General features: G+C 44.4%; 1 protein-coding gene across 1 annotated transcript in view; it reads left to right on the top strand.

The window, feature by feature from the left end:
* The window catches only part of LOC311245603 (E3 ubiquitin-protein ligase TRIM39-like), a 38,242-nt gene extending 19,129 nt beyond the window's left edge, over positions 1 to 19,113 (top strand). The window contains exon 2 of the mRNA XM_084335508.1: positions 16,874 to 19,113. Within this exon, the coding sequence (XP_084191634.1) occupies positions 16,876 to 18,441 (1,566 nt within the window). The 5' untranslated portion in view covers positions 16,874 to 16,875 and the 3' untranslated portion in view covers positions 18,442 to 19,113. The remainder of the gene's footprint in view (positions 1 to 16,873) is intronic.
* Positions 19,114 to 25,821: the final 6,708 nt, after the last annotated feature.

Genomic DNA, 25,821 nt, shown 5'->3' with positions numbered 1-25,821 from the left:
TTTTAATGCACAATAAATATTCAATTCAATATTCTCTTTTGAGACTCCGCCTCAGACTCTTATCATTTGGCACTAAAAGCTAAACATTGTCACCGGTATCATGGCTGTCCAGACGAGACAATATAACGTTACTGGTGAAAAAGTGATTTACCTTGGAATACTCCTTTGCCAACTTGCTGTACTTTGCTTGCAGCTCTGCAGCCATTATTGCTGGATTTTGAATAGCCCCAACTTTAGCAAAGGTAACGTTAAAGCTAAAACTAGCTCTTCAGCTAGCGCTTCAGCTAATGCTAATAACACCAGCAAGCGAATACATCAGAGCTCCCCGTCAACACTGCTGTCGGGACGATGGCATTTAAGAAAGTATCTGCTGTTAAAATGACAAACAGTATTGACACTTTAATTCACGGTCGATTAAAAACACGTTTGTTTTATAATGCTCACTCTCAGTAGAAGGATACCGCACGTGTTGTTTATACAGTAAATGACGTCATATGGTATCGGAGCGCAGAATTAGAGGGTACTCGCCGATACCGATACCAGCATTTTAGGCTGTATCGGAGGCATTTCCACAGACATTTCTACAGACAACTCTAGTCTGTAGCAGGCATCTTCTCCTACATGGCTGGCGTGTATGCGTTTCAACATTTCTGCCCGTAACGTTTTCGGCACTATGACTCGCTGGCTTTTGAAGAGCACCCCATCTTGTGTGCTGATCTCGTCCCTGATTGACCAATACTCTCTGATCGCCAGCGGAGTCTCCTCCCGGTGATCTGGCCATCCCTGGAGCACTGCCGCTTTCAGCAACTGAAGGGTTTCATCTCCCCCAGTGTGTTGCCTGATCTGATTCAGCCGCTGGCTGGTCACATTCAGATAATCAGCCTGATTAATCTGTTCAGTGTCCTCTTGTGCCCGCTGCAGACTGTGTGTTTCATGTATCCCGTGTCAGTCCTCTGTGGTGGAGCCGTGGCCCTGCTCAACATGTCACTGATGTGCATGTCTTGGCCTGGCTTGTATGTGACCTTGAGGTTGTAGTTCTGCAGCGTGAGCAGCATGCTCTGGAGCCGTTTGGGTGCAGTGAGGAGGGGTTTGTTAAATATCGAGATGAGTGGCTTGTGGTCCGTTTCCGCCACGATTTCCCCGCCCATACAGATAATAGTGAAAGCATTGGCACGCAAACACAATACTCAGACACTCTTTCTCAATCTGCACATAGTTCTGTTCTGTCTGAGTCAGTGCCCACGATGCGTACCCTACTGGCTGACCCTCCTGGAACAGACAGCAGCCAAGTCCTTTCTGACTTGCATCACTCTGGATGGTGACCGGTAGGGGTGGGAATCACGTTTCATCATGATACGATATCGATTCTTTGGACACCGATACGATATTTTCCGATATCACAAAGTCTGCCACGATACGATATGATTAGGGATGGGTACCTTTCACATTTGAACCGATACGGTACCGGTACCTGTGAATCGATACCGGTACCCAACGGTACCTTTTTTCGGTACTTTAGTCTCAAAATTTAATTTACCTACCTCAGTCGTAAAAAAAATATCCAAACTTCAAATAACTACAATTTCGACCGTTTTCGGCTTGCCATTGCTCCGACTGCTTTGTTGTTGAATCAAGTCAAATCCTAGGTAAGCATATATTGTGCGTGTGAACGTTGACATGAAAAAAAAAAAAAAAAAAGTAAAGTACATTTTTTTATTTTATTTCTTTCTCTGTATCTCACTTGAGTCGATACTCAGTAGTACCGACGTGTTTCGGTTCGGTACCTCAAAAGTACCGAATTCGGTACCCATCCCTAGATATGATACGATTCAGGTGCCTGCGATCGATATGAGATGATATTATATGCCCATTTAACACAATCAGTAACATTTAAATCAACAACAAAAAAAGGCAATGGAAATATCATTTGACATTTTAATTTTTGATCTCTTCCAGACATTTAAATGAAAAACAATCTATTGTTTTTAATACAAATAGATCTCCTGTTCACTGTTTTTGGTTATTTTCTTTTATTTTTTTATATTAATATCCTATCACAGCGCTGTATTTTGGCTGGAAAAGGCATATTGGGAGTCAGAAGGTGCAGTACCGGCCAGATCCTGTTAGTGGGGCTATCTCGAGAATGCAGTAACCCCCCCTCCTTCCTCCAGAAGGTGCAGTACCGGCCACATCCTGTTAGTGGGGCTATCTCGAGAATGCAGTAACCCCCCCTCCTTCCCAGTCCCTAGTGGACCTCTGCTGTTCTCTATCGCTCTATCAGCTTAGCTTAGTTAGCTCACGCTAACGCAACGTTAATTTCTGTATTTAACGCGACGTGGGCATAAAGGAATGGCGAGGATGGAAAGCATGTTAGATGCATTTGACCCCTTGTGGGAAAAAAAAAACAGGCACTTATTTCGGGCAAAATAGGCGGACTCTGAAGCAATGCTGTCTAACGTCTACACACGCTGAGCTGCGCTGAGCTACTGTTGTTGCAGGCGGATATGCTCATGAGGGGATTTTCAAAATAAGTGTATCACAATATGAATCGATCTTTTTACGTTGCATCGATCCTATTTGATAATTGATAATAGATCGATATATCGATATATTGATCTCCTCGATCGCCGCACCATGTTTGGGAAGCCAGTGCCATGGGACGGCCTTGTCCAACAGCCTCCTCAGTGGCTTGCATATCTCAGAGGCGGGTCATGAACCTTGCGAGGTATGTCACAAACCCAATGAACCGCTGCACCGCCTTGGCGTCCGTGGGGTGTGGCATGTCTTGGACCGCCCTGATCTTCTCTGGGTCTGCCCTGAGCCCCTCTGCTGACAGGATGTGTCCATGAAACTTGACTTCTCTGAGCCTGAACTGCAGTTTCTTTAAACTTAGCTATCAGTTTAGTGTCATGGTCCTGTATAGCCTCCTCTTCTGTCTCCCCACAGCCAACTATCAATATATCGTCTGCGATGGGCTCTACTCCACTGAGCCCTGCTAAAAGCTCATGCTGCTTTCGCTGGTATATCTCTGGGGCCACAGACACCCCAAATGGCAGCTTTAACCAGCACTTCCTGCCCCAAGGTGTCCAAAATGTGGTGGTGTAACTACTTTCCTCGTCTAGCCTGCACTGTAGGAAAGCATCCTGTGCATCCACAAGAGTGAAAATGCAAGCCCTGGGCAGCTTGTATAGCACATCCTCAAGCGTCGGCATTAAGTAGTGAGATCTCCTTAAAGCCATATTTAATGACTTTGGGTCTATACATATCCTCAGCTTCTCTGGCCATCTGACAATCACCATATTGCTGATCCCTTCTGTTGGCTCCGACACTGAAACCAAGTGGCCATCTTTCTCATATTTATCTAATTGCGCTTGCACTGGGGCTACATTACTGTCTAACTCAAAATTAACTTCACCTGGGACTGATTCCACAGGGGCGTTGAAAACCTCATCGTACGTACAGACAAGTTTCTGCCTGGTTAGTGGGACTGAGCTGCTATGTCCTACCATCAACAGCTCCTCGGGGATGGTGAAGCGCATCAAACCTAGGCGCTCACTGGTTTCACCTGACAAAAGGGGTCTCTATCTGCTTCTTACTACCTAGGTCAGCTTGTGTGTCTTCTCTCTCACTACACACTCTGTTTTGAATAAGCCAAATGAGGGAATTGATTGGCCTGAATACAGCACCAACCTTGTTTGGCTGGGCCTTGCTCCAGGGCCCAGCCTCCTCATGTATATGCTCATCACATCATAGGTCGCCCCTGAATCTAACTGGCACCTCTGCAACCCTCCGTTAATCTTAAAATGTGCAAACAATTTTTTTCCACCTCCCTGAACTGCCCCTATGCTCTCTGCCGTGTATATGTGAGCCTCTGCCTCCCCACTGTGTATATTCTCAAGGTATTCAGTGTCGATGTCTGCTGTATGTAGCTGTCGGGTGGCCTGGCCTCTCTGCATGCATACTACAGCAAAATGATTGAGTTTTGCGCAAATGCGGCACGTCTTGCCATAGGCTGGGCACTGTTCCCGTCCGTGCCTGTGCGCGGTGCCGCAGAACCTACGCTTGAATTTGCACCTGGCGCGTAATATTGAGGCCTGTCAGAATGTTCCTGCCTAGGTGGATATAGAGGCCTGTCGGAGCGTTCTTGCCTGGGTGAATATAGAGGCCTGTCAGAGCGTTCCTGCCTGGGTGAATATAGAGGCCTGTCAGAGTGTTCCTGCCTGGGTGGATATAGAGGCCTGTCAGAGCGTTCCTGCCTGGGTGAATATAGAGGCCTGTCAGAGCGCTCCTGCCTGGGTGGATATAGAGGCATGTCAGAGCGTTCCTGCCTGGGTGGATATAGAGGCCTGTCAGAGCGTTCCTGCCTGGGTGAATATAGAGGCCTGTCAGAGCGTTCCTGCCTGGGTGGATATAGAGGCCTGTCAGAGCGTTCCTGCCTGGGTGGATATAGAGGCCCGTCAGAGCGTTCCTGCCTGGGTGAATATAGAGGCCTGTCGGAGCGTTCCTGCCTGGGTGAATATAGAGGCCTGTCAGAGCGTTCCTGCCTGGGTGAATATAGAGGCCTGTCAGAGCGTTCCTGCCTGGGTGGATATAGAGGCCTGTCAGAGCGTTCCTGCCTGGGTGAATATAGAGGCCTGTCGGAGCGTTCCTGCCTGGGTGAATATAGAGGCCTGTCAGAGCGTTCCTGCCTGGGTGAATATAGAGGCCTGTCAGAGCGTTCCTGCCTGGGTGAATATTAGGGATGCCCCGATCGATCGGCCACCGATCGTTATCGGCCGATAATCAGTATAAATATGCGATCGGTGATCGGTGATAATGCTTTATTTTCGCCGATCGTCAAAACCAATCTCATTCGCTGAGTTCTGTCTCAGACACCGGGTGGTGCGGCGTCTGCTCATCCCTCCAACCCCTCCCGCACGCATGTAAACACGGGTCTAGTCTAGTGGGACGGGAGGATGGCGTCTCCCTGAGCTAATGTTACAAAATGACCCAGTCAACTATTCACTTTTAGTTTAATACATGATGAGGCATTGTCTAACCGAACGGTATCTAGCCGGCTAGCTACTGATAGCTCCTGATATCAACAAATGCTCCAGCAATAGTCTAGTAGAGACGTGTATGATACCTGTTAGCTCACATTAGCGCAAGTTAGTTCACTGTTCAAAAAGAAATGTCTTATTGAACTAAATAATTCACTGAGGCGTTGTATTAACGTTATATATCCGGCTAGCAGTAGCTACAGATAGCTCCTGATATCAATGTCTTATAACACTGATTCGACGCGTATTCGAGCTGAGGGCTTGCTGAGCACAGTAACGTTATACCAATAGGGTCCAGCTGCAGCGCAGGAGAATCCTGGCCGTAGCTCGAGGCTACTCGAGTATAGGTCCAGCTGCAGCTCCGTAGAATCCTGGCCGTAGCTGGAGGCTACTAGAGCAGGGGTTCTCAACCTTTCTGCTGCCAAGGCACCCCTGTGTTCAATAAAATATTCCAGGGCACCCCTACATACGATAAAGACTTTTTCGGTCCTGTCTTTTTTGCTACAATGATGATACAATGATTCTTTATTTGCCGTGCTGTCGTTGAGATGTTTTGTTGTTTGTTTGTCTTTGTTGCTTGTTGGTGAATCTGCAAATATGAATTGCCCCACGCGGGATCAATAAAGTTGTCTGAATCTGATGACAAAAGTGCTTGCTTTCAAAATAATGTTTATTTAAGAAAAAACTGAAAATCATGTTTTTTTTTTTAATACAGAAAAGGATCACTAAAGTGCTATCTGTTGCAGCTGCACTGTTCTCCATAAAAATAGCATATTTGGATAAGTTTGACAATTTCTCAAAAACAGAAAATCATGTATTTTTTTTAAATACAGAAAAGGATCACCAAGTTACTATTTCTCAAAAAATATAAATAAATACAGAAAATAAGCACTCGTTCACTCAGTGGACATTTCTAGCTCAATGCGAGGTCCGCTGCTGCTGGCTAATAATACGGTCAATACGTGGGGAGATCTTTGACAAGGCAACACGCATGTCATCATCAAGGCTCAACTTGGCCCTATATTTTGTTTTCAGAGCTGTCATGGATGAAAAGCCAGCTTCACACCGATATGTGGGGCTGAATGGTATCAACACCTTAACTGCAGCATCATGAGATACTCGGTCCTCAGCACCACACTCTGAAACTAGCTCTCCAGGTGGTATCAGATGAGATTTCAATGAGTTCTTCCAAGAGTTTGGATGGAGATGTGTCAGGAAGCTTTGTCTCAATGTTGTCTGTAAAGTCTTTTTTTATCCAGAGTGACTTAATGATTTTCAGATTTTTAGAAATGGTCAAACTTATCCAAATATGGTATTTTCATGGAAAACAGTGCAGCTGCATCAGATAGCACTTTAGGGATAATTTTCTGTAATCCAAAAAATAATTTGGATTCACTATAAAGTGCCTGTTCACTATAAAGTGCCACGTTTTGATATATTGAGCTTTAAACTTTAAGTACATTTTTTGGAACACGCAACCTAAAACACCTTCCTCTCCCAAACCGTTCCTGCAATTGTTTTATGTTGCATGATGATCATGGATACATTTATTATGTATTGTATTTTTTACGTTTAAATATCAACATAATCCGTCTGTCCACCCTCAGTACATTTACTATCAATATAATATAGTAGTCTGACTTCATCATATCTTTTCAAACGCACACACATAGAGGGAGAATGCCCCCCCCTCCTTCCCAGTCCTCCTTCCAAGTCCCCACCCTGCTGTTCTCTGTCGCTCTGAACAGGGCTTGTTGTTAGCTTATGCTAAAGGGACATTAATTCCGGTCTTAAACACAACGTGGCCACAAAGGAATGGCAAGGATTGCAAAGCATGTTATATGCATTTGACCCGTTGCGGAATAAAACAGCAGGGATTTGTTTTGGGGTCGCAAAAACACTATCCTTGCTGTGTTTCAATGTCCGCGTTCCAGATCCAGAGTACGCTACTACTGCTGAGCTGAGAGACGCTAAGCTCACTGCTCAGCCTGCTGTGTTGAGATGCATCCTTATTGGCTGTGTGCTGTAGAGCGGATATGAGTCACGACACCACGGAGTATCATAATGACCTAAATGTTGCTAGCTTTCGGAGCCTAGTTATTTAGCTGGAGCTGCGCGTGGGCAGAAATGAGACCCGCTATAGGATTTTCAAAATAAGACTGTTGTCATTCTATATTTTTAAAGAACATTGCCAGGCATCTCGCGGAACCCCTGGCAGCTCTCCGCGGAACCCCTGTGTGCCGGGGAACCCCTGTTGAGAACCGCTGTACTAGAGTACACACACAGTGGAGCTTGTTGCGTGGTGGCGATGTCTTGCAGATAATACAAGTACAAGTCTAATTATATAATATATATATTTATTAAAAAAAAATTATTTTTTTTAATCAAAAACGATCGGTATCGGATCGGTATCGGCCGATATGGCTCACGACGATCGGTGATCGGTATCTGTGGCAAAAAACGTGATCGGGGCATCCCTAGTGAATATAGAGGCCTGTCAGAGCGTTCCTGCCTGGGTGGATATAGAGGCCTGTCAGAGCGTTCCTGCCTGGGTGAATATAGAGGCCTGTCAGAGCGTTCCTGTCTGGGTGGATATAGAGACCTGTCAGAGCGTTCCTGTCTGGGTGGATATAGAGGCCTGTCGGAGCGTTCCTGTCTGGGTGGATATAGAGGCCTGTCAGAGCGTTCCTGCCTGGGTGAATATAGAGGCTAGGGCTGGGCGATATGACGATATTATATAAATATCGGGTACAGTTCATTAACGATACACTTTTTAAACGTATCGTGGATATCGTGATGTTTTGCCCAAGAGGCTTGTGTCGCGTCAATCTGGTCCACACGTTGACACTTTTGAACAGCGCCGCCCCACACACACACTACTGCATCAAAAGTGACTACTTATGATAACAAAGGCATTCGTTTTGTGGCATTAACGTTATAATAATAATAATGCAGGACCTGTTCAGAGGTCTCTATATAGTTACAATTTCAATAACATCAGCGTATTTACATAGTGCCGACCGAGGTCGACCTAGATATAGCAAGCTCGTTCATATCTCAGCCCGTGCTGACTCAGTTGTGCCCATTCTGCGGTCTGTTAATAAAGTTTTCAATCAGACAGATGTATGGAAAGGCTTTTATTATAACATCCGTTGCAGAAAAATCATTATGCCTCCAGTCGTTTAGTCCTTCTGCGGAGCTAAAAGCTAAACGTCGTCCGCGGCGAGCTGCCATTGTTATTGTCATTGAGCTCTCCAACGGCGGAAGTAAAAAATGAATACGCGCTTTCCGATTGGTGCTAAGAACAGCAGGGCGGGTGCAAGCGATGTGACGTAATTGGCAGACGCGACTGTCAATCAAAATGATTCTGTTTGCCGACTGAATGAATGAGAACGTTATTAAAAGATTGCAGCAGGGGTACAAACAATACAGTACAGCTCAATACAACAACAGTCAACAGCGGACTGGAGGATGCAGACCAGAGAAAGACTTTCGTCTTGTCTACATCAGGGTCCCCCATTTTCAATTCATCATATTTCATATCTAAATCATATAATATCTCATTGCTAAATATATGCAATATATAATCTAATAATCCAATAATCTAAATCTAATATATAATATAAAAATGCTAAATGCATGGGTATTTTATTTTGTCTTTAATGTTAGCTTGCAAACTCAAATACTGTCTTGGTAAGCCTCATAATGAATTTTGGGGAAAAAAAGAAAAACATCGTGATGCGTATCGTGTATCGCCGAAAGGTCAGAAAATATCGTGATATCATATTTAGGCCATATCGCCCAGCCCTAATAGAGGCCTGTCAGAGCGTTCCTGTCTGGGTGGATATAGAGGCCTGTCAGAGCGTTCCTGCCTGGGTGAATATAGAGGCCTGTCAGAGCGTTCCTGTCTGGGTGGATATAGAGACCTGTCAGAGCGTTCCTGTCTGGGTGGATATAGAGACCTGTCAGAGCGTTCCTGTCTGGGTGGATATAGAGGCCTGTCAGAGCGTTCCTGCCTGGGTGGAACTTGTGGCCGCCGGCCAGCTGACTCATGTACAGTCTCTGGTATCATTGCTGATGTCTGATGTCTATCCTGTGTCATCGCCTTTATTCTAATATCAGTCATTTCTGCAGCCCGGCATATCTCGATGGCTGATCCCAGTGTGAGATCTTTCTCTCTGAGTAGACTAGGTTTGCACGGTATACCGGTAGCCTGTATCAGTTCCGCAACCGTTTCCATTTCCGGGGTAGGCCTGATTGGCCGCGACAGGCACGTGACGCACGTGGCACGCCCCCGCCGCAGCGGCAAGCGCGCTACTGCTGGAGTTCACTTCGCCTTTCACATCGCTGCCTTAGGCGAAAGCAGGATGAGAGAGCGTAGATTTCGCTGTGTATCATTTAATCATTTAACATTTGAAAGGCATACATTGTTGTCATACAGAAGTACAGAATACTTTTATCCAAAATGCTTCTTACTGTTACACTGTTAGAGACTGTGCTAGACCAGTGGTTCCCAAAGTCGGGGTCGCGACCCAAAGGTGGGCCGCGAGCAGCCACGGGTGGGCCGCGAGATGATTAAAAAAAAATATATATTTTTTTTTTTATTATTATTTTTTTTTGTCAGGCCACTGAACTTAGAAGCAGGCCAGGACAGTTTTTCTAGTTGTATTCTAAAATTCTATTCTATTGTATTCTAAAATGTGACTGTATGGTTTTATATTAACTTAATAAATAAACAAAAACGAAAAATCTACTTATTTCAACGAACATTTCAAACTAAATAACAGATTATGCACATAAAACGCTGAAAACAACCGAAGCAACAATAGTATTTTAATGAGGCTATTATTATTATCATTATTATTTTGCAACAAGTTAGCCCTCTCATAAATAGCACATATAAATGAATAACTAACTTGAACTAACTTAATAGGATTGAAGTGGTATTTGGCTTAAAAAATCGGTCGCCTGGCAAAAAAAAAAGAAAAAAAAAGCCCGACGATGTGCATTGGGCCGCGGCTCTCTGACGCCTTATTTTCTGGGCCCTGGCCTGAAAAGTTTGGGAACCCCTGTGCTAGACAAATGAATGACTAATTCGGTCAGAAATAACGTAACTAATAACGTTAGTAAGCACTGCTTATATGCTTATTATGTCTGCGGGGTACAGTAAACGTTTCTCCCGGTACATTCTGAAGAGCACACCGCTGTATGTTGGAGAACCAGCGGTCTTCCGCTCCTCCTCACTCGAGTGAGACTAAAGCCGCCTGTGTGAGCCACGCGAGCAGGAAGGAGGAGATGGGAGTCCTTCCAATCGGAATATGTTGTTTCTTTACACATATGTTGGATTATGAATATGTCTTTATAGCTATGCTGCCAGGCTGGTCCGCGACCCTCCGTGCTGCGATCACCAGCGGGGAGAATATGCTCACGCAAGCGGCATCGCTGAGCTCTGGTGACGGTCTTATTGGGGCTTATGCCGAGAAGCAGTAACACAACATTGCAACTGTTGTGTTACTGCTTTCTGACCGAATTAGTCATTCATTTGTAGCTATAAAGACATATTCATAATCCAACATATGTGTAAAGAAACAACATATTCCGATTGGAAGGACTCCCATCTCCTCCTTCCTGCTCGCGTGCCTGTCACGTGCCTGTCGCGGCCAATCAGGCCTACCCCGGAAATGGAAACGGTTGCGGAACTGATACAGGCATACCGGTATTGGTATAGTACAATACCTTCTAGAAGCAACCTTCTGGAATGAAGAACAACAAACTCTAGTTGGGACGGGAGCTGGCATGGCTCGTCCGGCGAGTGTTGGCATCGGTGGCACGACTGCAGTGCTGATGGGGGCTGCTGTGGCGCGCAGCGTTGGTTGTCGTGGCCATCGGCAGTCGCGGTGAGGATCTTTGTTGATTGGCGTTGGCTAGCTGGCTTTGGCTAGAGTTGTGGTTCGCTAGCTGTGTGGGCTAACGTTAGCTGAGTTTGCTGGCTAGCTGGCTGGTGTTGGTCAATAAAGATCCTCACTGCAATTAGTTAGTTATCATAAGTTCATAACCATCGGCAGTTGCAGTGGGGATCTTTGTTGATTGGCGTTGGCTGGCTAGCACATTTTGCATAGGGGGAACTCGGCTGACGTTGGCTTGTGTAGCTGACGAGCTGTAGTTCTAGTCGGGGCTGGCTGGCTGACGTTGATCAGTGGGGATCCTTGCTGCAATGGTTGTGGTGGCTGGAGTTGCGTGCTGCGGTGGCTCCTGTCGGTGCTGTGGTCATGCCGTTGATGCCAACGTTCGTTGGATGAGCTATGCTGGCTCTCGTGACTACAGTTCCTTATACGAGCATTAGAAAATGTCCACAATGCTATTCGCAAGAATAGAAAATAAATTGAAAAGCCTAATAGGGCTGCAACAACTAATGACTAATTTGGTAGTCGACTAATCTGTCGATAATTTTTTCGATTAGTCGACTAATCGAAAACCAATTATGTTTAAAAAAAAAGAAAAAAAAAGATATATATATATATATATATATATTTTTTTTTTTTTTTTTTTTTTTAACCTACCTATCTTTGTGAAAGTGGCTTCTCAGCTCTGGTCCAGCTGAAGACGGAGCAGAGGAACAGATTGGACATTGAGCATGACCTCAGAGTTGCTTGTCTACCATCACCCCAGACTTTGAGACCAGCGTTTCCGTTAGCCGGTAATTACCGGTATTTGTCCGGCAAAATCTCCTGAAGTCCGACATATTTAATTTCTCCGGTCTTAATGTCCGGTGAAAATAATTCCCTGAGTCTAAGCACAATTTGATTATTTGAATTGTATTAAAATAGGCTAAAATTAAATAGCCTATGCGATGAACGAAACGATCATTACATTTGTTTCCTCGTTGCTTCTAATAATGACAACGACGTTGTCAGCGAGAGCTTTAAAAACGTAGGTCTCGGTTCGCTTCATCGGACCAAACGCGAACCAAATATAGGAAGTGATTATTATTACCACTGCTCGCAGCACTCACTGCAAAACAAGCACACTGCATCTAATCTCTCTATCTATCTATCTATCTATCTATCTCTCTCTCTCTCTCTCTCTATGTCTGTGCATCTTGGGAAGAAGGAAGAAAAAACGCGGCTTATTATTATTACCGAGGCGCGCGGCTTATTATATTATTAAAACGGCTACTTGTGGGCACTCATAAAAACACCGTGGTCTACAAGTTGTTTAGCGAGAGGATGGTGGTAGGTAATGTGCTTCAATAGAACAATGGATCAATGCCATGTCAAAACTCGGCTCCGCTGATCTGGGCTCCGCAGTACACACACAGACACACACACACGCGCGCGCGCACACACAGGATCGCAGCCACACACACATTTCCACTGTCCAATAGACAAGCGCCCTTTTCGACCGCGTGACATTGAGGTGGAGAGAGTAGTCACGCAAACCACGATAATGTTGCAGTCTCTCTGCTTTCTCAGTTCTTCGCTTGATATAATTAATACAAATGTCCAATATAACGGAATTCGTTAGCTCATAAAAATGTGATTATAACAGACTGCTGTTCAGTGTCGGACCGACTGCCACATACGCGGTCTATTTTATTTCAAGTCAGCAGCAGCACGGAGACGGAGTATCGAGGGACTTATTTTATTTGGAATATATTAATGACTGTATACGCAAAAGTAGCCTAGTTTTAAGTAATAATATTATAAATCTACATGCCTTGAGGATGACATGAGCCTGCCTATCAATTGTTTTAAAGCTCAATAAACTATGACCGGAATTAATCTCATTTGTCCGGTAGTTGAAATCTTGCAGGTCACGGAGACCGGCAACAATTTTTTCTAACGGAAACCCTGTTTGAGACTCTTGTCAGGACCAAACAACAACATCATAACATGATGATCCCATAGCAAATTAAAATAATGACTCATGAAACATTTGAATTTGGATCTTAAGCCACTTTAAATGAAAATGTATTTGAAGAACAATACAGCAATCACTCATAACAAGATAAATAAATTAAATAATACAAATTAAAGTGGAAGTGTACTTTAAATAACTAAAAAAATTATAATAAAAAAGAAATAACTAGCAGCATCTGCCCCCAGCACCGCGGCTGATGGGGCTGTAACTTGGTCCAGGACCAGGAGGGTGACGTGGAACAGCTGTAAGGGGAGATGGGGATGAGTCAGATCAGACAGACTTCTAGGTCTTTTGTTTGCTGTGTGTGAGAGGAGTCCGTGTGTGTGTATGTGTGTGTGTCTTACTCTGATCGCTGTGTGAGTGAGAGGAGTGTGTGTACTGTGTAATTTGTGTGTGTGTCTTACTCTGATCGCTGTGTGAGTGAGAGGTGTGTACTGTGTAATTTGTGTATGTGTGTGTGTCTTACTCTGATCGCTGTGTGTGAGTGAGAGGAGTGTGAATGTGTGTGTGTCTTACTCTGATCGCTGTGTGTGAGAGAGAGGAGTGTGAAAGTGTGTGTCTTACTCTGATCGCTGTGTATGTGTGTGTGTGTCTTACTCTGATCGCTGTGTGTGAGTGAGAGGAGTGTGTATGTGTGTGTCTTACTCTGATCGCTGTGTGTGAGTGAGAGGAGTGCGTGTGTAATGTATTGTGTGTCTAGTCTGATCATCATCTCCTGCAGGGGAACAATGTTTTCAATGTCCAAAATTTGCTATGGGATCATCATGTTATGATGTTGTCTGGAACCCTGAGAAGCCACTCTCACAAAGATAGGTAGTGCACAAAAAAAAAAAAATTAAATACATTTTTTTATTTTTTTTAATGACTAATCGACGCAACAATTTCTCGTCGACGATTTTTTTATAATCGACGTCGTCAATTATGTCGACTAATCGTTGCAGCCCTAAAGCCTAATAATAAGCTATACATAGCCTAAACTGCCGTGCTGAAAGCTAGTAAACACAGCATCTCTATGGCTTAGTCACAAATGTGATTTATACAGAAACATTTGACAATTGCCCATTAATGGTTCATACATACTGTATAAAGACAACGGAAATCTATTTTATTTTTGTTAAACAGCCTACAATATGACATAACCTAGTTCTAGATTATGATAGGCTATAATCAGTCTCACTCATCAAAATGTTTTCTAGGTAACTTATGGTATCTCAAACTAATTAGGCCCTCTGCTATGACAAATGTATAATAATAATAATACAACCATACTTTTTCTACCCCTTGAATTTTTTAACTACAGAAGTCTGCTGCATTTGGCTCACATAGTGACTCCCCCCACTCAGAAGCAACCTAACCTCCGCTTTTTTTGAGCAGCATATAAAGTACACAAATTAGTCCAAAGATGATAAAAGGCTCAACTGGGCAGTCGCAGAGTTCATCTGTATGGACCAAGTTCCAATAGTTGAGAAAGCTGGGTTCAGAAACCTTGTACAGCAACTGTTTTGAGTGCAAAAAAGTTCTCCAGCATTTTAAATGCCATTGCTTTTAATTTATTTATTCTTGTCATTGTTCATTGTGTTTTAAAATAAAGAACAATAATGACATCTGAGAGTTTTTCCCTGATTCTGATCGAAAGTATCGAAATTAATATTGGTATCGTATCGAAACTAAAATGTTGGTATCGTGACAACCCTAGAGTAGACGATGGCGCACACTCTCATCACACACCCCCAGCACTACTTTGTTTCTTATCAACTCCTCTCTGAGTCGCCCATAATCACAAGACGAAGCCTTCTCCCTCAGCCTTGTTATAAATGAATCTATGGGTTCCCCTTCATCTTGATTGCATTTCCCAAACACATATCTTTCAAAAATAATGTTCCTTGTTGGCTTAAAATATGCCTCTAAAGCAGCAATGATGATGGCCACGTCCTTCCCCTGGTCTGCCGTAAGTCCTAAATTATGTCTGTATATATGGCAACATTCACTGCCCATCAAGCGTCGCAAGGTTGCTGCTTGCACCTCCTTTACCTTGTCCTTCAATCCCGCTGCCAGTATGTAGTCCTCAAATTCCGATCAGAAATTATCCCAGTTACTTGCGAGATCGCCGCTCATCTTCATCTCCTTTGGTGGTAGTATCGCTGTTGCCATGGTGATGCTATATTTTGTTTGTAGCTTAGCTCGCCGCAAACGCTTACTGCTTCACTCGATTTCCTGCACAGTAGCGCACCATACCCGTATAATTACTCACGTAATTATAGCCACTTCTGACACCATGTTTGTGTTAAATAACGAGACAGGAGGCTAGAGCGTGTATATCCACTGTGCGTCTGTATTGCCAACCCATACCACAACAGCATAGCTTACATCCTGGTCCCTGCTGGAACGTACAAACACACACCATTGTGGGGGGGTTTATATAACAATCCCATTCCCTTGTAACAGTAGTGGGCGTGTCGAAGCGCAATTGTCATTTCATAATATACACGGAGCAGTGCGGACCTTCAATTTTAGAAGCTACAGGTATGACATCTAACTATTCAGCCCTGCGTTTGACAGCTCTGTGACAACTTATCTCACGAGTCACGCTGTTTTTATGTGTAAGGAAAACTCTGCGAGCAATGGTCTAAACGCACGTCGTCGCGGTAAAAACCTCTCTCCCTCTCTCGCCGCTGTTTCTATGTGTAAGGAAAAGTCTGTGAGCAATGGTCTACTCTAAACGCACCTCGTTGCGGTAAAAACATCTCTCTCTCTCTCTCTCCGCTGTCTCTATGTGTGTAAGGAAAAGTCCGCGAGCAATGGTCTAAACGCACCTCGTCGCGGTAAAACTCTCTGCCTCTCTCTCTCTTTTTTTTTATCTACTTTTTCTCCCCATTTTTCTATTTTTCTCCCGTCCTCAATTTCGTATTGTCCAATTCTACCCTCCCCTCTCTCGAACGCTGTTAGGCCATGCCTCCCACAAGCCGGCTGCAATGTGGACGAAGCCTTGCATCACGTGTCCCCTCCGGTACTCGAGGAGGCAGCCGTCGCATCTTTTCACCTGCACAGCGTGAGGGTCTGCGTGATTCTACTGCGCAGGCGCACCAACCGACCTGTAGGAGTCGCTGTCCACAACGTCCGATCCTCACCCACCAGCTTCCCACCCCCTAATACTGCCAATTGTATTGGTATGAACGACCAGCCAAGCTGGTAGCAACGCCGAGAGCTGGGCTCGAACCCAGCATCTCCTGCGTTGGTGGCGAGCGCCTTGCCCACTGCGCCACCTAGCCGCCCTTCTGTCTCTCTCTCGAAAACTCTGCAAGCTTTGCATCCCCTCTCTCCTGATTCCTGATCCTATTTCATTCAAAAGGAAGATATTGATGGACATTAGCTATAGTATATAGCTCAGCAGCTGTAACAATCATTTGATTATTTACTTTTCAAGTGTCAAAATATTAATTAAAATTATAATGAATTAAAGAATTGTATAAAGAACTTTCCATGTATGTCATCTAATAATATATTCCATTACCTTTCCTATCTGTATCGAAGTCAAAATGTTGGTATCGTGACAACACTACAACATACAAAATCAGCTGGACAACCTATATCCTTTGTCTAGTAGGCATGGACCAATGTGTGATTTTGGTGGTGCTATTGCACAGATGTTTGTGTCCCTTAGTATGCACACACACGCACAGTATAATATGCATGTAATAAAAGTTTGTTAATAAACTCTGGTACTTTTTTCACTGCACTCCTAAATTTCTTTGTGTGCTCCTAAATTTCTTTGTGTGCTCCTAAATTTGTTCATTTAGGAGCACATGTGCTCCTTGGGAAAAAGGTTAGCGTAGAGCCCTGCCTATGTGTTTGGACACAGTGAATGGTTTCTGGCAGCTATACTGTATTTATCATTTGTTTTTCTCTGTTCACAGTTATGGCCAGTTCCAGTCTCAGTTTCAGACTGTCAGAGGATCAGTTCCAGTGTTCCATCTGTCTAGATGTGTTCACTGACCCGGTCACCATCCCCTGTGGACACAACTTCTGTAAGACCTGTATCACAGGCTACTGGGATAGCAGAGACCGCTGCCTGTGTCCCATGTGTAAGAATGCCTTCGAGAGGCGACCGGATCTCAAAGTCAACACTTTATTCTCTGAAATGGCCGCTCACTGCGCTAAGGTTAATAAACTGGCTTCAGTTGAAGATGAAACCAAGCCTCCGGAGCGAAGTCATCTTGTTGAGTCTGGATATGTTCCTTGTGATGTTTGTACTGAGAAAGGGGTCAAGGCTCTGAAGTCCTGCCTGGTGTGTCTGGTCTCTTTCTGTGAGAGTCACCTGCAGCCTCACCAGATCCTGGCTTCCTTCAAGAGACACAACCTGATTGATCCTGTGGAGAACCTGGAGGACAGGGTCTGTAAGAAGCACAAAAGGCCTCTGGAACTGTTCTGTAAGAACGACAAGATGTGCGTGTGTTTACTGTGCATTTTCTCTGACCACAAGACCCACACGACTGTACCCATTGAGGACGAGTGTGAAGAGAGGAAGGTAGAACTGGGAAACACAGAGTCACAAGTACAACACATGATCCGGGAGCGACAGGAGAAGGTTCGGAATATCAGGAACTCTGTCGACCTTGGTGAGAGAAACACATCTGAAATCATTAAGGCAGCTGAAAAGACACAGAAGGCTTTAGAGAAACAGGCTGAAGAAATCATCAAAGAGCTTGAGGAGGAGATCAACATGTTACTGAGCAGGAGCTCAGAGCTGAAGATACTCTCACACACCGAGGACCAACTCCACCTCCTCAAGAGCTCTGCATCCCTCTGCACCCTCCCCACAACCCAGACCTTGCCTGGAAGGAAGCTCCAGTTTGACCGAGGCCCTGCGGAGGCCGTGAGGAGAGCTGTGGAAAAGATGCAGAAGACGCTCTCTGAGACACTAGAGGCGATGGGAGTGAACACAGTGAGACAGTATGCTGTGGACGTGTCTCTGGACCCGGACACTGCTCATCCTCAATTCCTTCTCTCTGAGGACCGCAAACAAGTGAGACGGGGAGACCCCAGACAGGCTCTCTCCTGTAATCCCAAAAGATTTGAGAACTACCTGTGTGTCCTGGGGAAGGGAGGCTTCGTCTCTGGGAGATTTTACTATGAGGTCGAGGTGACGGGAAGCCTCTCCTGGATTATAGGCGTCGTCACAGAGTCCATTGAGAGGAAGAGCGGCATCACGTGGAAACCTGACAACGGGGTCTGGTCTGTGGGATTGCACAGTGGTGTGTATAAAGCTTATGCTGACACTCCTGTCACCCTCTCCCTGACAGAGACGCTTCAGACACTAGGGGTGTTTGTGGATTATGAGGCCAGAGATGTCTCCTTTTACAACGCAGACACTGGAGCCAACATCTACAGCTTCAGTCGCTGCCCATTCTATGAGAAACTGTATCCGTTCTTCTGTACAGACAGGAACCCGCTGACCCTCCGCCGAGTCAGTCAGACCGACTGAAGCAGTGATTTGACGAGGCAGATGATTGGCGGCGGAGTGAGGGGCGTATGGTGTATGTTGGACTGTATGACCTGGACAATGAAAGACAGGGGAGGAAGCAGTAGGAGAGAAAGAGGAAGTGAAGATGGAGTGGTAACAGTATTATTATGATTATTAATAATATATGAACATGTGTATTATTAATAATCATATCTATATTACTAATAATAATAACAACAATAGCATTAATAATATTGATATGATTATTAATAATACATTCGATTTGTGCTTTTCACAGTTCTCAAAGACTCTTTACAGAATGGGATAATACAACTGGGTCAAAAGCAAAATTTGTGAAAATGTGGATTTGAGACTGATTTAAAAGACAGTAGGGTGTTGGCATTTGTTTAGGTTGATTTAAAGGACAGTAGGGTGTTGGCAGGTGGATTTTGATGCTGTTTTAAAGGACAGTAGGGTGTTGGCAGGTGGGTTTTGATGCTGTTTTAAAGGACAGTAGAGTGTTGGCAGGTGGGTTTTGATGCTGTTTTAAAACACTAGGCTGTTGGCAGTTTTTTTTGGTTGATTTAAAGAATATTAGGGTGTTGGCAGGGTTTTTTTGAGGCTGATTTAAAGGACCGTAGGGTGTGGAGGAGGTCAGAGCTAGAGTAGCCCCTTCCGCGACTGCGATGTGCAAGCCAGGGGCTTTTGAATCCACAGTCACTCGTAGCTCTATAGCTCGCAGGCTTATTTGGACCACCAAGCACTGCTTATAAGCTCGGGGTGGGTCAAAAATATATCAGATATGAATTTCAAAGGTACCCAGCGTACAATTAGGGTTTCACACACAGCCGCGCTGGGGTCTGAAAGCTCGGAGTTGCTAATAAATCATTTTTATAAAACGAGTGGTACTCAGAGCGAGCCGTGTATTTCCGTATTTGGCTGCCTGGTGCGCCTGCGCTGTGATGTGATCAGCGCAGGCGCACCAGGCAGCCAAATACGGAAATACAGCAACTCCGAGCTTTCAGACTCCAGCGCGGCTGTGTGTGAAACCCTAATTGTACGCTGGGTACCTTGACATTCATATCTGATATATTTTTGAACCACCCCGAGCTTATAAGCAGTGCTTGGTGGTCCAAATAAGCCTGCGAGCTATAGAGCTGCGAGTGACTGCGGATTCAAAAGCCCCTGGCTTGCACATCGCAGTCACGGAAGGGGCTAGAGCTAGAGGTGGTGGAGGAGGTGAGAGAGGTAGAGGTGGGGGAGGAGGTCAGAGAGGTGGGGGAGGAGGTCAGAGAGGTAGAGGTGGTGGTGGAGGAGGTCAGAGAGGTAGAGGTGGTGGAGGAGGTGAGAGAGGTAGAGGTGGGGGAGGAGGTCCGAGAGGTAGAGGTGGTGGAGGAGGTGAGAGAGGTAGAGGTGGGAGAGGAGGTCAGAGAGGTAGAGGTAGTAGAGTAGGTCATCTCTTTTTTATTTATTTTTACCCTTTTCTTTAAAAAATTCTATTAATTTCTCTTATGTTTGGTGTTAGTTGGATTTTTGATTGTTTAAGAATTAAAGTAATTAATCTCTAACGCAACATTAAAGAATGTCTCCTAATATGTCAGAATCAGAACCTTACAAACCATGTTCATTATACTAACTGATACTGAATCTGATTCTCTAGAAGCTCTGAGCTCAAACTACTGATGGACAAAGATGGCTGCCTCCATTCCCTGTGGTTAGGGGTTCCATTCCCTGTGGTTAGGGGTTCCATTCCCTGTGTAGTAGAAGTAGAAAGCTTTACACAGTACAACGAAATGTGTTTATGCAGCACCTAACAAATTATACACACACTACCACACAACACATTCCATGTACCCATACACACACTAACATACATACATTAGTGCAGGGGTTCCCAAACTTTTCAGGCCACGACCCCCAAATAACGGTGTCAGAGAGCCACGACCCCCACTATTATAGGAGGTAAAATAAAAAGCTTTTTTATTTTTTTATTTATAAATGGAAATGTATGGTTGAAACATGCAAACGTTCAAACGCACACACACTAATAAGCATTGGAGGCTTTTAACCAGGGCCGGACTGGGGAAATCATTCAGGCCAGGAAATATAGTGCAAAATATAGCCCCAGTCAGGCCACTTTTTAAGCAGGGGGTCTGGGGTCCCCCACCAGGATTTCTTTTGTTACAAAGACTTCATTTCCTGCATTCTGGTGCAGGATTTTTTGTATTTGTACCCTTTAAATGCCAGTGTTTGTGATGGCATCACACATTATTGTTAAAAAACAGGCTAGCATATGTATGATTAGCAACAACACTGATTTTCTTTTTCTGTTTTCTCCCCCATGTCTTTTTTTTTATTATTATTATTATTATTATTATTATTATTATTATTATTATTATTATTCGTACATGGAATTGTTACAGTCCAACAGTGTCTTCAGTACATATAGTTCACTTAATATGATCCACTAAATTCCATGACCGAAAGGAACAGGAAGAAGAAAACTCTTATTGTACCTGCCCCTACACACATACAGTACACTGATACTGTTCATAGCGCAATGTTTACCAAACCAAACAAAATGTACATACTTATTTTGCAGAAATGAAAACATCAACACAATGACATTAACATAAATTAATACTTTGTCTGTTAGTTAAATTGCATATTTACTGAGGTTCATTCATTTATATACATTTGTCTATATACTGTGTATACTGTTGTATTATATCATGTATTATTCTACATTATACCTCTATATACTATATAATTGTATCATACAGTAGAGAAAAAGATATTGCACCTTAGTAGTCAATGACATTATTGCACATGTCCCAAACATCTGTCGTATTGCACAGACATGTATATATTATAGTGAGGTAGATGTAGTATTGCACAGACATGTATATATTATAGTGAGGTAGATGTCGTATTGCACAGACATGTATATATTATAGTGAGGTAGATGTCGTATTGCACAGACATGTATATATTATAGTGAGGTAGATGTCGTATTGCACAGACATGTATATATTATAGTGAGGTAGATGTCGTATTGCACAGACATGTATATATTATAGTGAGGTAGATGTCGTATTGCACAGACATGTATATATTATAGTGAGGTAGATGTCGTATTGCACAGACATGTATATATTATAGTGAGGTAGGTGTGGTATTGCACAGACATGTATATATTATAGTGAGGTAGATGTCGTATTGCACAGACATGTATATATTATAGTGAGGTAGATGTGGTATTGCACAGACATGTATATATTATAGTGAGGTAGATGTGGTGGCAATAGACAGATTGCCAGCTCCAGACAGTTGGCCACAAACCCATGCAAAGTCAATGGGGTCGAACTCCTGTCTGCACAAGCTAAGTGAAGCTCACTGAACTCTACTCCACAGTGCAACACAGAATAGATCTCAGCGAGCTTCAGTTAGCTTGTACAGACAGGAGCTCGAGCTGCATTGACTTTGCATTGGTTTGTGGCCAATTGTCTGGAGCTGGTGTGAGGAACAGCGTGGATTGTGCTGAGAAAGGACTCATTATTGCCAAGTAAGAAATAGAGCTAGGGTTCCAAAGATGAGATCTTTGTACATCTCCACAAGGACATCGTAGTCAGCAGCACACAATGTATGAGAACAGACATGATTAATAAACAAATACATTAATTAAAGGGAAATTCCGCGACAAAGCAACATTTTGAGGCGTAACTAATGAATTCTCTCTTGATTTGATTTGATTAGACGTTTCAAAAATATATACAAGATTCCAGAAAAACATCAAGGATGCTACACAAAAAAGTCGAGATGTATTTCCATTGTGGTCCTTGGTCTCAGACAGACAAGCAATACAAAACATGACCATAAATAACTATTTGACAAACTACATAGACACGTTCATAGTAACGAACATGTTCATGCATTTTAAAATCTAGTTTTTGACATTGTCGAGGAGCCATGATTTAACTTTTTTCTTAAAATTGTGTCGGCTACTGATACATTTTAGCTGTGAAGGTAGCAAATTCCAATTTGTGGCTCCCCAGAATTTAAAAGAACATTTGCCCATATTTGTTTTGAACCTTGAAATACGCAGGTCGGCAATGCTGGCTCTGGTGTTATGGGTATGCATGTCCCTGTTCCACTGAAAATAATCTGTTTGAGCTGTATGTCATGATGACACGTAGCTCTATGTCAGTTTGAGCTGTATGTCATGATGACACGTAGCTCTACGTCTGTTTGAGCTGTATGTCATGATGACACGTAGCTCTACGTCTGTTTGAGCTGTATGTCATGACGACACGTAGCTCTACGTCTGTTTGAGCTGTATGTCATGACGACACGTAGCTCTACGTCTGTTTGAGCTGTATGTCATGACGACACGTAGCTCTACGTCTGTTTGAGCTGTATGTCATGACGACACGTAGCTCTACGTCTGTTTGAGCTGTATGTCATTATGACACGTAGCTCTATGTCTGTTTGAGCTGTATGTCATGATGACACTGCAGCCTTCAACCATCAGATCCTCCCCGCGGCCCTCGCAGGAACGGGAGTGGCTGGCTCTGCGTTGACATTGGTTAACATCTTTCCTCAATGACCGCTCCTACCAAGTGTCATGGAGAGGGACCCTGTCCGCCACCCACCCCCTGCGGACGGGTGTCCCCCAGGGCTCGGTCCTAGGACCCCTTTTCTTCTCCCTCTACACTAAATCACTGGGTAACATTATCACGTCTCATGGCTTCTCGTATCATTGTTATGCCAATGATACTCAACTCTTCCTCTCCTTCCCTCCCTCAGACATCCACGTCTCTGAGCGGATCTCAGCCTGTCTGTCCGACATCTCCGCCTGGATGACGACCAACCACCTCAAACTGAACCTAAGCTAAACAGAATTGCTCCACCTGCCGGCCAAATCCTCCCCCCTGACCGACCTTTCCATCACAGTCGAGAATGCAGCTGTGACCGCATCCCCGACCGCCAAGAACCTTGGTGTTGTCCTCGACGACCAGTTGAACTTCTATGCTCACATCGCAGCGACAACCAGAACCTGCAGATTCGTCCTGAGCAACGTCAGAAGGATCCGCCCCTTCCTGACAAAAGAAGCCACCCAACTCCTCGTCCAATCAACAGTCATCTCCCGCCTCGACTACTGCAACGCACTGCTCACTGGCCTCCCGGCCACTGCCACCAAGCCTCTTCAACTCATTCAGAACGCAGCGGCCCGCCTGATCTCAAACCTACCGAAGTCGGCCCATGTCACCCCACTTCTTAGGGACCTGCACTGGCTCCCCATTGCTGCACGTATCCGCTTCAAGGCCCTCGACCTAGCATACCATGCGGCAAAGGGAACCGCTCCCGCCTACCTCTGGTCAATGGTCTGTAACTACACACCCTCAAGACCCCTACGCTCTGCATCTTCTGGCCGCCTCAGACCTACTCCTATCCAAGCTCCGGGAGGGTCATCAAAGAGAAGTCTCCTATTCTCAGTCCTTGCCCCACAATGGTGGAATGAACCACCCACCCCAGTTAGGACAGCCGAAACCCGTCCAATCTTTCGCCGTCAACTGAAGACGCACTTCTTCAACCATTATCTGAAGTAAAAATAATAATAATAATTAAAAAAAAATCTAACCCTAACTAACCTTACTGTCATGCACTTGTCCTAATAAACTAACCTACACTGTAGCACGCAACACTTTGATGAACATTGTTACTCAGCTGATAGAGCTGTACCCTTCCTGATGACTTGTCGTACAGAACTTGTAAGTCGCTTTGGATAAAAGCGTCAGCTAAATGACTAAATGTAAATTACATGTAGTTCTACATCTGTTTGAGCTGTATGTCATGATGACACGTAGTTCTACGTCTGTTTGAGCTGTATGTCATGATGACACGTAGCTCTATGCTCCGTCTGCTCATGGTAAATGGCTGCATTTATATAGTGCTTTTATCCAAAGTGCTTTACAATTTGTTCCTCACACTTTACCCATTCATTCACACACCGACGGCGGAGGCAACCATGCAAGGTGCCAACCAGCTCATCGTGAGCGGTTAGGGGTTCAGTGTCTTGCTCAAGGACACTGCAACGTGCTGCCCGGGAGGAGCCGGAATCGAACAAGGAACCTTCTGATTACCAGACGACCGCTCCACTTGCTGAGCCTGTTGGCTGACCCAACAACGTGTCTTGCTGTATAGTCCTCCGTAAAGCAGGAGGCTGATGCAGGTGCAGTGGTTTAGGTTCATGGCCTGTGAGCTGATTTTACTCTGTAACAAAGCAATGCGTCTACAAATACAAGACATCCAGAGTGGAATTCCCCCTTTAAGAAGATAAAATGTGATATGAATCTAGTATAGAGTGCAGACGCAGAACACAGCAAAGTCATCTTGGACAGTTCTTTTTTTTAGTGATGTCACGCGTAACATCACATAAATATACTGCTCAATATAACATCAATATCATCAAAGCACATGTAAGTTATGAGGTAACGGTGCAGTGGTTAACTGGTACATCTCAGACAGTCAGATCAGTGGTTAACTGGTACATCTCAGACAGACAGATCAGTGGTTAACTGGTACATCTCAGACAGACAACATTTAGATTGGTGATTAACTGGTACATCTCAGACGGACAACATTCAGATCAGTGGTACATTGGTACATTGATTGAACACTATTAACAGATTGCAGAATGGGTACAGTACAGCTCAATACATACAATTGTTAAGGGGATGCAGACCAGAGAAAGACTTTCGTCTTGTTTACATCAGGGTCCCCCATTTTCAATTCATCATAGACAGACAGACAAGGACATTCAGATCAGTGGTTAACTGGTACATCTCAGACAACATTCAGATCAGTGGTTAACTGGTACATCTCAGACAACATTCAGATCAGTGGTTAACTGGTACATCTCAGACAGACAACATTCAGATCAGTGGTTAACTGGTACATCTCAGACAGGACGACAACATTACAGAGACACAGTAGTGAGATGCTCCACCAGAGACACAATAGTGAGCTGCTCCACCAGACACACAGTAGTGATATGCTCCACCAGACACACAGTAGTGAGATGCTCCACCAGACACACAGTAGTGATATGCTCCACCAGAGAGACAATAGTGAGATGCTCCATCAGACACAGAGTAGTGAGATGCTCCATCAGAGACACAGTAGTGAGATGCTCCACCAGAGACACAGTAGTGAGATGCTCCACCAGACACACAGTAGTGAGATGCTCCACCAGAGACACAGTAGTGAGATGCTCCACCAGAGACACAGTAGTGAGATGCTCCACCAGAGACACAGTAGTGAGATGCTCCACCAGACACACAGTAGTGAGATGCTCCACCAGAGACACACAGTAGTGAGATGCTCCACCAGACACACAGT

Source organism: Notolepis coatsorum (assembly GCF_963971535.1).
Source record: "Notolepis coatsorum genome assembly, chromosome: 18".
In the NCBI taxonomy this organism is placed as follows: Eukaryota; Metazoa; Chordata; class Actinopteri; order Aulopiformes; family Paralepididae; genus Notolepis; species Notolepis coatsorum.
The sequence above is the reverse complement of the archived record's forward strand: the minus strand, read 5'-3'. Positions and strand labels throughout refer to the sequence as shown.